Genomic DNA, 12,914 nt, shown 5'->3' on the forward strand with positions numbered 1-12,914 from the left:
ACGCTTGTGATCGATGTACATGGCAAATCCTTTGTCATCTTTGCCTGCGGATTTCGGGAGAAAAATGTTTGGGTATATGCTCAAGAGAGTGTAGAAACCGTCTCATCGAGTATAGAAATTCATGTAAAACTCAAGAGATATGATTTTTAGCACTACGTGGAATGTAGAGCCATTGTTTAGTTTGAAATTGCAAGTTTTTTGAAGCGTGGTGGAAAATTCTGTTTTTTTTTTTTCATTTTTTCCAAAATTTTAAAGATTTCTTTTTCATTTTCTGAGTGTTTTGTGAATAATCAACATTCTCTATAACATTTCAGACTGAATGGCATTTTGCTTTAAATTTAGCGCAAGATTCGAACTACCGATGCCAAATCGGAATTCAATTTTGTCTTTTCCATCGGAATTCTCAACGAGCTTCAAATAAATTCCAATTTTCTGTTCACTCACCAAGCATTTGATCTCTGGCCACATCAATTCGGGCAATGCCAAATGTTGGATCTGTATCGGCTGTGTATTTATTAACCGTAAATTCCCAATAATGAATTCCTCTCGAAAATCCAACCGATCCAAGTGCAACACGATGATCCCATCCATCCACTGAAACCGTTGCTAAATCATTGGAAAATGTTAAACCGCTACCGCTTGCATCGCTCAGCTCCGGATCGAATGTGAACCATGCAACTGTTTGATGGAAAATGTGCAAAAACATGTTTATTTTCGCAATTGGAAGCCGAAAAATGGAGAAAGCAATAATTGCATAGCAATTTGAATCATTTGATTGTGGTGTATATTACCTTCGGCCGTTTGTAAGCAAATCATTGCTGAATATTCACCCTCACAGAAACTATTGAACGCTTTAACACGTGCATTATACATTGAATTGAAGTGCAATCCATCTACCGTGCAAATGGTTTCCTTTCCGCAGTACACTTCCTATAACACATTTAAAAGTAGAAGAGAATCTCTTAATTTGAATGAATGGTTTGGCAAAATTCACTTTTGATGCAGAAAATTCAGTTTTCAAGTGAAAAATAATTTCTCTGGAGGAAAATCAAATTTTCTGCTTAAAATCATTTTTCTTTAGGTGAAAACCGCGCTTAGAGCGTATAAGAAAGGGAATCATGTGTTTTCAACTAACCCGAAATTCGCCGCCACTGCCATCGTCCAATTCGAGCACGTATCCATCATTTGACAGCGGATTCAAGGCTTTCCAGGCCACCGTAACCGAATTATTTACGGTCGAACATTCTTCATGAATAATGGTCGGTATCGACGGTACTGAAAAGAAAAACCCGAAAAAATCACGTAAAATGAATTCAAATTTTCCGTAATGAAAGTGAATCAAATTTGCTGGGATGAAAATGAATGCAAATGAATTAATTTGAATTGAAGAAGGAGGTGACGCATTTCAAGTGATGAGATTAGTAAATAATTACCTGTTTGTAAGCGCTCTTCGCAGTCTCTGCCCGCTGAAATACAAGGAGAAATTGAATTAAACCTTTTTTCTTTGAAAAAAAAACGATTTATTTCATATAACTAAATCAATTTGAGAGTAGAAAAATCTAATTAAATCGTTTTTTTTTCACATACAAATCTATTTGCGATAGAAAAAAAATTGAAACTTAACATCAAATGAATACAAATTAATGCAAAAAAGCCTTACATTTGATTTGAATAAAATTGAGATTGTCGATGGCGCGTTTCACCGATAAATCGTCGAGCGTGAGATCGATAATGGGTGAAACGCGTGGTGCCGCATTCGTTACCTCCTGATGCCATCTGACATCGGTGTCGGCGACGCGATTTATAAGCGCTGCTCCCACCTACGATAAAAAAAAGCCCAAGATTAATTAGACGTATTTATGGTGTTCGGCATTTGTGTGTTTGTGTAAAATATTTGGTAATGGCACCGCATTTTGGAATTTGAAATGCGGTGCTACAGATGGTTCAGATGTGTGCGGTACCTGTAGAAAGGCTGCATTATCAGTCTCTTTGAGTGCTTCGATACAAAACTGTATTAAACCTGTAGTCTGTTGCAATTTACTGGTACAATTAATTTGCTGCTCCTGTGTGTGTATGGGTTTGTGTGCATATTCAAAAATGAAAACCAATTAATAGCAGGTGATGCTGGTAACAGCAGTGACGCGTGACGCGTGACGCTTGTCTATACATTACCTTTAGTATTCGCAATTTGTGTTCTTTATCCATTTCAATGGTCTCTAATAGGTATTCACGTCGCTCTTGAATCATTTGAATTAGGGCCTCACATTGCATGATTATCAATTGCTCGAATTCATGGCACGATTCCTAAAATATTTTGCATCAATTAAATTTAAATGCACACACACAATTTGCAATAAATGCTTGGGTTTTAATTAAAAGAACACAGGCAGGCAGACACAATCAATGCAAATGGTAAAGAAAAACATCACATTTACCGTCACTTTATCGCTCATCCCTTTAAGTCGCTGGATGAATTCGGTTGTCGAACGGGCCTTCTCCGATAATTGCTGCAAATTGTGCGATAGTTCCGTCTGAATGAACGTGAAAATTTACAATTTGATTATTTCAAGTGGCCTCAAAGCCTCAACCCATCTTTAATACTCAAATAATTGCATTTAAATTAGCTCAAATCATTTTGTAATCGATTCGCTTGTGCAACGTATATCTCAATTTTGACCGACATCATCAATCAACGCAATCGTTGTTCAATAAATACAGAAAAAAAACCATGTTCTATTGATCAGTTGAGTGGAACAAATTGTTGACGGATCCCATCAATGTAAATCGAAATATACACACACACACACACACACTCGACCATTTTGCTCATTCAACCATTGATAAACGTTGATTACCCATTAAATCGGTATGGGCCCGAGAGTCGGAAGACTCTCAATTGCTAGCTAGATCTCAAGCAACAAAAGCATCCACTTGACAAAATTATTCAATAGGTACCAAGCGTACTCGGCGATTGTTTACTTACACGATATCATCGATTTTATATGCAACCATTCAATGCTATACAAATGCATCGAAGATGCTTTACCCAGGAGATTAACTTTTACGCCATTGAATGCGATGAAAGACGGAGATTTATTCAAGACATTTGAGAAGGATTCCTATTGAAGCTGTATTCATCTTTATGGAAGATGAATCGTATGAATCGATTTTATACGGTGTGAATTACTGTTGCACGTACCAATGAATTCGGAAGCCAAACAAATGAGTATTTTGAACGAGAATCGGATAAGTACTCTCTAGCACAGTTTTACGGTCGGACTTGAGTGGTTATTAGTCGATTTCAACAGCCATGCAAATTGAGATTGGCGCGATATTTGTCCAATCTTTCTTCTTTTTGACTACATTTTTTGAACTTTTCAATCTCAATTTCAACGCGTTTTTTTCTTTTCTTCGCTTGAACAATCGATTCAAAGTGGACTTTATTTTGTTATGTCCAGGTTTGTTTCGATTTGACCATTTTTTTATCTTTTTCTTCAGTTTTAAGTTTTTTTATTTTCTTCTTTTTCAATTTTTTTGTTTTTTTCGATTTTTTCTTCCAATTTTCTTCAACTTTGTTCTCATTTCAACGCAACAATTTTGAACGAATTTGAAAGACATTTTCGTTCATTTCTTCATATTTCCTTCATTTTTTTTAGTTTTTCTTAGAATTCCCCCCTTTTTTTTCAATTTTTTGCATTTCTTCTATTTTTCTGTATTTCAAACAATGTTCCTTCATCTCATAAATTCTTGGTCATTCTTCGAATCTTTCTTCATTTTCATTTTTTTCAATTTTTTCCAATGTTCAATTTTCGTTAATTTCCTTCATTCAATCAATTTTTCTTTCTTTTTTCCTTATTTTTTCGTTAAAATCACTTGTTCGTCCTTATCAATGCTTACTAAGCCTGCTTATATGTATTACTATAAGCATTGCTTAGCCTGCCTCAAGTGTGTAGGTGTACGTTAACTATTTACGTTAACTGTAGGTGTACGTTGTATTTTGAATTGTCCCAGAAAAAAATGGTTTTCATTGAAGCAAAAACGTTGTTGATGTTGAAAAATGAATTACAGCGAAATTTATTTACGTACATAAAGAATGGTAGATTAAAGCACAATAAATCAATATGAAGCGTGTGTAAAAGAACTGGGCAAAATGCGAGAAAATCAATGATTCAAATGAAAAGAAGTACAATTTGAAGTGGGTGTTTAAGTGAAGACTTGAAAATAAATTGAAACGACAGCGCCCGTATTCAAATCGGAACAATTGTGAAAGATTTTATTAAAATTTTCAATTGAATCAAATCGATTTGTTCGTTTCAATAATCAAGTGGTTGTGTCGTGCTGGACAATGTGCTTCAAGAGACTTAATTTAATTATGGGATAAATGGTTGGATTAATGATCGCACTATTTTTATATTATGCACGAGGTCAATGAACACGAATGCCATGACAAAATGCAATTCACTGATTCACTCCTCGTTTTCTATTCTTTTTTTTTCTTTTTAAATATTTTTTCACTTTTTCTTTTGTTCGTTGTTTTTTCATTCTCTGCTTTTTTCCTTCCATTTACATTCATTTTTCTCCATTCACTCTCGTTAGTTCATTCTTTTTTCATTAAAAATGCTGTCTCTTTCTCTCTCTCTCTCTCTCTCTCTTTCAACTCACAGTTCACTCAATGCCATTCAAATGTGTTGGGTTAAATGCCTGTTGGCTAAATGAAAACCTCATATCTTTATTAAACGAGATGAAATATTCATCAATCATGATTTACACGTTGCACTCTCTGCGTGACTCCAACTTAATATCGCAATTTAAATGCAAACATCAGCAACGACAAGCAGCGGACAAAAAAAGGCTGCGAGTGTTGGCTGTGAGCAGGCGACGCGAGCACGTCGTACGAAAAGGGGAAAAAAATCAATTTATATAGGCCTGAGTGAGGGCAAACAAAAGCAAAAAAGAAAAGAACCTGAACGAAAGCATTTTACCTTTTGTGATTTGCAGATTGTGGCGATTGATTGAATTTCATGCGACTGATGTCGATTATCACTTAAACACTGTTGGCATAAAGCTATTTTACACGTTAAACAGAACACGGACAACAGTTCGGTGCAATGTTCAATGCATACGGATTCACGTATGGTTGTTGCACCGCCACGCGGTGCCACTAACTGATGCTTTGCCAATGGGCCACGAGATGGATGACACAATTCACGGCAACTATCACAATATCGAATTTCGCATTGTTCACACACAACGGCCGCTATCTTTGGCTCAACTTCGCACATTTGACATCGTAACGCTTCGCGTTCACAAAATCGATCGATTATCGATTCCATGGTGCGATATGGGGCTAAATTTCGTGCACCGCCATCATCAAAGAATACAATTTTCCGACAAATGGGACAGGTTAATGAGTAAACGGCACCGCCAGTCGGCGGAAAGAGAGCTTGTAAATTTGGCGTTCCAGCATATGAACTTGGTCGCGACGTACAAATCACACCTGAATCGGCTTCACTCAATATACTAACTTTATCGGCAGTGTCTTGATCCGATGAAATGCTCTCGGATGCGCTTGAATTGCCCGTACTGTTGCCGGATGTAGAATTGTTTCGTGGTAATGTCGATGCAGCTACAATGGATGCTGTTGTTGTTGTTGATGTTGCTGACGATGGTGGCGGTGGTGAGGGTTGATGACTGGCAGGTGGTTGATGAATTTGGGCTGTGACTACTGTTGTCGTTGAAATACTCGTACTATTATTATTATTATTTGCAATTTGTACCTGACTGTCCAACGCACATGTTAAACACAGCCCGTGATAGCATGGCAATAACACTGGATTTACGTAGAGCTCTTTACACAACGGACACCGCAATTCTTCCTCCATCGCATACACCAACACACAACAATCACGCAACGAATTTTACCGACAGAAAAAAAAATCCACTTTCGTGTGTTAAATTTACTTGGGCGGTTGCGTCGGCCTCTGTCCAAAAATTCAATTTCAAACGCTTTATTTGCTCTTTATACTCTTCGTTTAAGGGTGGATATTCCTCATCGATGTAGAAACAAAAATATTTTTGTTTTCGCTTTCGGTCGTGCAAATATTTACTATGGAGTTTTTTTTCACGGATACAACACCACATATGCCATTCGACTGTGTATGTTTGTAGTCTTTTTCCAACTGTTTACAATTATTTGCACTCAGTCAGATAAACTTCACACGAATTGATTATTACAAACTGTGGACTGTGTCGTCGACATCGTTGCCATCGTCGTCATCGTCGTCGTTACTAATGTTTTGGTAATTTCGGTACGTGCACTATGCCGAATGCTATTTTATTACTTTGCCAGAGCGCTACACTTGAAATGAGAATCAAGTGTGTGTATGAGCGAGAGTGAACGAAGCAACGGAGAGAAATATTCCAAGCATTTCAACTATGTTGTTGATGAAGCGACCGAAAAATTAACAAAGAGAAATTCACTGCTGCATATGTTCATGTTTATGGTTTTTCGATATTCGTACACTTTTTTCACACTATTTCGCAATGGTATTGATATTTTTCGTGCTCTCCCCGACGAGAGAACCCTTCAATTGCCTTAACGCATTTACTTTAATTCTATCGATAAACACACAGTAGATCTGCAATGCAAAATGCTCGGTCGTCGACGTCGTCGTCTAAGTGTACACAAATCCAAGTGCCATCGATGCGGTAGCCAAATCAAACACAAACACAAAATTTCCTAAAATGGTTTTCCGATTAATCCCAAGCAAGAAAAATAACATGGATTTTTGTCAAATAACACTAAAAGTGAGAATGATGACACCAAAATCACTGACACTACACGAGAGACAGAGAGAGAAAAAAAATCTCCAAGTCTTTGGAAGTTTATATAAATTGAAGAAGTTGTTTCCACCAAAAATGATGACAACAAACGAAATGCCGTTCAACGAAAACACGACCGACTCGATTCACTACTGAGCATAAACTGAAATATTGATGAGAATGAAGCGAAATGGATGCGATAACATCGAATGAACTGAGATTGGCATTGCAACCACAGCCATGCGCAATGAATGAAGAGAGAATTTGTTTTCGGTTTAGACCAAGTGGTATAAATGTGACGGAGGGTTCAATTTGGTTGATTCACGATTAGCAATCGACCCTTAGCAGATGCACGTACGGTTGTTGTGCACAATATACGACCCTCGACACATGTGGCTGCTATTCACAATAGTCGACGGAGACACTCGACTCTATGCAGACGGTCTTGTATATGACTGGAAGTCGCATTAATCTGATTCTTGTAGTATAGACACTTAGCACAAGGACAAACCAATAAAATAAGACATCTAGCGGCACATGGGCTAATCAACCATTTTAGTACTGGAAAGATTAATGCCCACATTTGTGCCTACATTCATTCGACGAGTGTGTACGATACAGCTTACTGTGCGATGAATTGAACGAAGGGTTCTTCAGTCTTATGGCAGCAGTATGTAGTGGAAATGTATGTACCGTGCACAAGCTGATGGAAATTTGGAAAAGAAATAGATGTGAAACTTAGAGCATGGTGTGTTGCACACACTCACGTAGATTTATAGCAAGTTTTGTATGTTACTTGCTCAAATGAGTGCAGAAACGAGGTGTATGTGATGGATTGGATATTCGTATGGCACTTGAACAATGTCAATAGCAGGCAATGTTGATGCACAGCACATTGCCCATACTTGTAGAAATGAAGTGTACTGTGCTAGGTACTGAGCGGTTGGAGTACTCCGCAATATGTGTTGAAGCATGCAATTCTCCTGATATGACTGTTTTTACACACGAAAGGAGAGCTCACTTTGAAATACGTATGCCAAGTAGAGTCACATGAATGAGTGGAAAAATTAATTCTAGAATATTTGTATCGAAATATAAAAAAAGACTTCATTTTTTGTGGTGGGCTAGCGAATAACATTTATTGAAAGTTGATATTCACTTGACTTTGAATCGATAAACATTCTGGAAAATTCCAGACTACCAGAAAAAGTTCTGGTTGTCACTCATTGTAAATGACATTCAACGTCATTAAGCCAAGAATCGAAACGAGTCCTCATCTATATCTAAATTCAAATGAAATAATACATAAGCTCCGTTCATTATCTAAAAAAAACCGCTCAACTTGAAAGTATTGAAATTGATTCATACACGTCTCGTAGGAATTATTCAATTTTTCAAAAACTGGTGGTATCTTATGACGAAGGAAAGGCGAAAATAATTGTATTTGCTCCTGGGATAGCGCAAAAATACTTGTAACGATGCAATCAAACATTTTTGCAAATCGATCGACATAAATTTCAGAACGTACATCAAACTCGACGAGAAAGCAGTCACATCAGCCACAATGAGTGCCAAAACTAATGCAACGTACGATCGTTTCTTCCATTTGCTAGTGGTTTTATCCGTGGGCAAACATATTTAGCTTACTGAATTTACTTTTTGTGTGTTTATCAAAGACAAAGACGGTTTTTCATATTTCAATTTAATTTCATTCAAATCGATTTGCTGTCATATACATTTGTTTGTTTTTGAAATGTTATTTTCAAAGTGCATTTGGTTTTATAACAATTCAATGTTCAAAAGCTATATATAGTCAATAAAACCTCTTTAAAATGACTGATTCAAGTTAATTCATTGCTATTTCAATAAAAGAATGCTTCGAAGAAAATGCATTTGCATTTAAATTTTTTCATATCAAGTTCAATGTAGAAGTCAACATTAAACTCTCCAAATTATTCATCCGTTAGCGTCTTGAACATTAGATAATAACTTATGACCGTTTTGAGTAACTGAAAAATAAAATATTTCGAATAATTTCAAACTCTTCGTCCATAATGTTCAATTGTTCTGACTCATGGCGGAAATAAAATAATAGTTTAGACGTTAAATGAAATATTAAAAAAAAGTGTCACCTTCAAATATGTTTGCAAATCCAAGTGAACAATGCGTGATCCGTGATAGAAGAGCGGTCGTTGAGCATTGGCGATCTTATTATTAGTAAAATGAAAATCTCTTTGGTTTCATAATAATGGAAATATTTTTTGTAAATGAATCAGAAGACCAATTAGATTTGTACAAACCATCATTTTAATGAATTTCTGTAGTTCAACCGATTGTTCGTTCCAATTTGATTCAAATAAAATGTGAGCCATTTGCGAGTAGTCAGTGAATGAACGATTTCCGTAATAGCAATAGAAATACAAATTTGCTCCACTCACCAACAGCGCCATCAAAACCATGTAGAAATTCAAATCCGGATGTTTAATGGCCTGATTCGAAATAAAAGTGCATCAAGTTAGTGAAGAAAAATGCACAAAAGTTTTCACTTCTTTGGCATTTTGTATCAAATTGAGAATTGGACATTTTTTATAGGTTTTTTTTTCTTCTGATTATGCTGCATAATTCATACTGACCATATCCATTTGAAAAACGCTGCAGGTCATGTGAAGAACGATGCAAATCATTTGAGTGAGGAGAATCAAGCTGTAAACGTCAGATGTCTCCCAGAAGAAACTGAAATTTTGAGTTAAACAAATGGGGAATTTTTTTTTCTTAAAATTCTTTGAAGAAGAATCATTTGGATCAATACAATCTCTATCTATAGAGAGATGAACAAACGATAAATGAATATATTTGTGATTTGCACCTAGATTCAAACAGTTCAACAAAAAAAAATTAAAATTTCCAAATTAATCGTTGGCTCAACCGTTTTAGCAAAAAAAGATTTGATTATCCCACACAAGAGAAGCTCTCTCCAAATTACCTCTTGATGGAAATGTGATATCGAATCACGTCGCAGAACATCAATTTAACTCGACCGCTTTCATTCATACTCTGAATCTGCTTCATCAAATGTGCAAAATACAGAACAAACGCCCGATGATATTCACAAATTGCAATGTAGAAGGTAAGAAATACCATGTTCGTGTGTAAATATAGAGACGATGATATAACACTGAACACCGTTTCGCCAGTCCATCCGCTCAATGTTTGTTGATTCCAAGGCAAGCTGAAAAGTGATTAGATGAAAGAGAAATTATTTTACTGAAGACTTTGAAAAGCAAGTAAAACAAATGAAATATTTGAAAAATTTGAATGTAAATATTTGAACAAATGATATTTACATGAATTTAAACGGGACATAAAGTTGTTGGACGACAATGAATCCATTTATGAGGTAACAGTACAGTGCACTCAGAACAGCAAGCATAATTGATGCAAGAAAATAGCCTAAGGTGAGAAATTTCATGACATTGCTAGTGATCCATTCACCATTTTGATTGGCTTTTGCCAAAAAGTTTGAGGAATCCTTGACGCGGTCTAGAGAGTAAAGAAAAAAGAATGAAAATTGATTTCAATTTCATGAGCTATCTAAAAGAATAATTTCAAAAAAATGTATTTTAAACAAATTCTTCTAATTTCCAGGAATTATTTTCATCATAATGATTGTGGAAAGAGAAACAATCAACTACTCACTTTCATCGTAAATGGTTTGAAGTTTCGTAAACGCAAACATTATTTTGTGCTGGACCATAAAACCGACAAGTAAACTGTACGTCGAGCTGCTGTAAGCTGACGTGTGAAAACCGGCGTACAACACACTATTCAAATCGATTCGAATGAACTTGATAATAAACCATATACTTGATATGAGCCCAAGGATCTGAAGTAGCAACACCAAAATATAAATGACTTTGAAAATGGTACTCCATTTGCTGTTTGGTGCCGGACAAACACCGAGCAAAATCAGAAATTTCCGGTTCAATTCCAGCACTTTCATTTTTTTTTTATCACTGAGTTGACTTTGAATGTTAGAGTTTCCTAGATTAAATTCCAAACAGTATAGCGCCTTTAGGGATTTGAAGGAACTGAATAAATTTCGGCTATTGCTGAATTTTTTTATACTGTGGCAAAGCGATGCCAAAAATGTCAAGGAGTATTTGAAACTAGTCATTACTTCTTCACGTAAAATGGTTGAACTGAAATTATAATATAAGGAGGCTCATCATTTCTTGTACTTTAAATTCAATGTGCATCAAAATACAGTTGAAGTGTGCGAGATATAAACTAATATGAACGAAAAAATACAAAAGAAATCACAAGAAAAACACAAATCTACAAAAGAAATCGTTTTACTTCAATCATTTGATATTTTAACAGCAGATCTAATTTATAGTCAACGAGGTTTGTGAAAAAAAAAACGGTAATTTTCCCATCAAAATCAAGTCTAAATGACCAACGAAACTGGCAAATGTGAAGAATTCACTTAAAATAGCACTAAAACTTGTGTTTTCTTTTGTGAATGACAAAGCAAGGGTACTAACGAAACGAAAGGAAAATAAGGACAACCTTGGAATGAGTTTACACTTGAAAAATAGAAGGGACAAATACCGCAAAGGAAGCTAATGGATAAAAAATGTGACGTTAATGAGCAATTACAGGGAGGTGAAACCATGAAAATTGGTGTATCAAGTAACCGTTTGTGTATCGAGTTATGTTGAATTGGCATTTTTGATCAATGCATTTTATCCAGTTATTCTACAGGTGGGCGTTTTGCGATTACTTAATCACTTGCACAATCATTTTTCGGATGACTAAGACGGCACTTAATCAGTTAATCGCTATTAATCATGATTAAGTAATTGTGCAAGAGATTAATTTTTCATATCGAAAAAAAATCGAAGAAAAAGTTTCATACAAAAAACATGTAAATTTTTTGCCAGACTCATTTTTGTTCAACATTTGTTAGGTCTGGCCAAAATTGACATGTTTTTTGTATGAAATTTTTTCTTCGATTTTTTTTTCGATATGATTAATTAATCAATTGCACATTCACTTAATCATGATTAATAGCGATTAAGTGATTAAGTGGTCGTATTAATCATCGCGAATTTTGGGTGTTTGATTAAGATTAATTAATCTTAATCAGATAGTCCGCCCATCTGTAAGTTATTCTGTCGTTCAATAGAAAATGACCGATTTCAAAATCCACAGTCAATCGAAAAATTGGATCGTTTAAACTTTTGTAACATGTATTGTCGGTTAGTAAATAGCACAGTTTAGTCTCTTGTTTCACTTCTCTCAAGGCTTTTATCGATTTTTACAATCCGTTGCTATTATCGAAAGCTTAATTCGTTGATTGTCAAAACAAAGCGGCTGTAAACAATTTGGTGGACTGAAACTCATATTTTTTTACTTGGAATATAAGTTGACATGACTCAACAATATACACGATGTAAACGATATTTAAAATAGAACATGTCTTTGGGTAAGATTGAGAGTAGAGTGTGTTGAAACAACAAATGCAACATCGACAAATGTTGCACAAACTTATTACAGAGAACCAACTCAAAGTTCGTCAAGCGAACCATCGCAAGCCCAATTTTCAAGCAATAATCAATTGAGATTGTTTCCATTCATAAATTCAATGTCAGCTTCTGTTCAACCGACTCAAGATTCACCCAAAGAGCAGATAAAGTGTACGCCTCGCGATGACTTTCGGGTGAACAAAATTTACATCCAAAATATCGTATCTCTTGAAAACAACGATATTACTTGGGTAGTCGACGTATCCATTTGCAACCGTCGTGTACGATTTCTCATTGACACCGGAGCTCACGCTTCAATGATTCGTGCGTCTTGTCTTCGAAGCAATGTATTGTATTATCCAGATATTCGGTACTGCTTAGTTGGTATCAATGGACCTGAACGGTCAATAAAAACACACGGCGCCGCGTACGGTAATATTACTGTAAATGGCATTGAATTAAAACATCAATTCCAAATCGCGGGCGAGGATATATACTTGAACTACGATGGCATTTTGGGTCTTGATTTTCTCCGTGCTTTCCATTCGAAAATCGATTTGGAGT

At 35.7% G+C, this 12,914-nt stretch overlaps 1 protein-coding gene across 1 annotated transcript; it reads right to left on the reverse strand.

The window, feature by feature from the left end:
* Positions 1-5: 5 nt before the first annotated feature.
* LOC129572716 (E3 ubiquitin-protein ligase TRIM9-like) lies at positions 6-6,957 on the reverse strand (the record flags this gene model as incomplete). Its single annotated transcript, XM_055452732.1, has 10 exons — positions 4,983-6,957; positions 2,436-2,531; positions 2,173-2,304; positions 1,962-2,063; positions 1,661-1,820; positions 1,434-1,466; positions 1,136-1,275; positions 792-930; positions 445-678; positions 6-44 (listed from the first exon to the last, which is right to left on the reverse strand). Coding segments are annotated over exons 1-10 (1,975 nt in total), but the record flags the coding sequence as incomplete, so codon positions are not given.
* Between the last annotated feature and the right edge of the window lie 5,957 nt (positions 6,958-12,914).

The sequence above is a fragment of the Sitodiplosis mosellana genome, unplaced genomic scaffold (assembly GCF_009176505.1).
Source record: "Sitodiplosis mosellana isolate CC-2019 unplaced genomic scaffold, AAFC_SMos_1.0 Smas_scaffold_5428, whole genome shotgun sequence".
Lineage (NCBI taxonomy): Eukaryota > Metazoa > Arthropoda > Insecta > Diptera > Cecidomyiidae > Sitodiplosis > Sitodiplosis mosellana.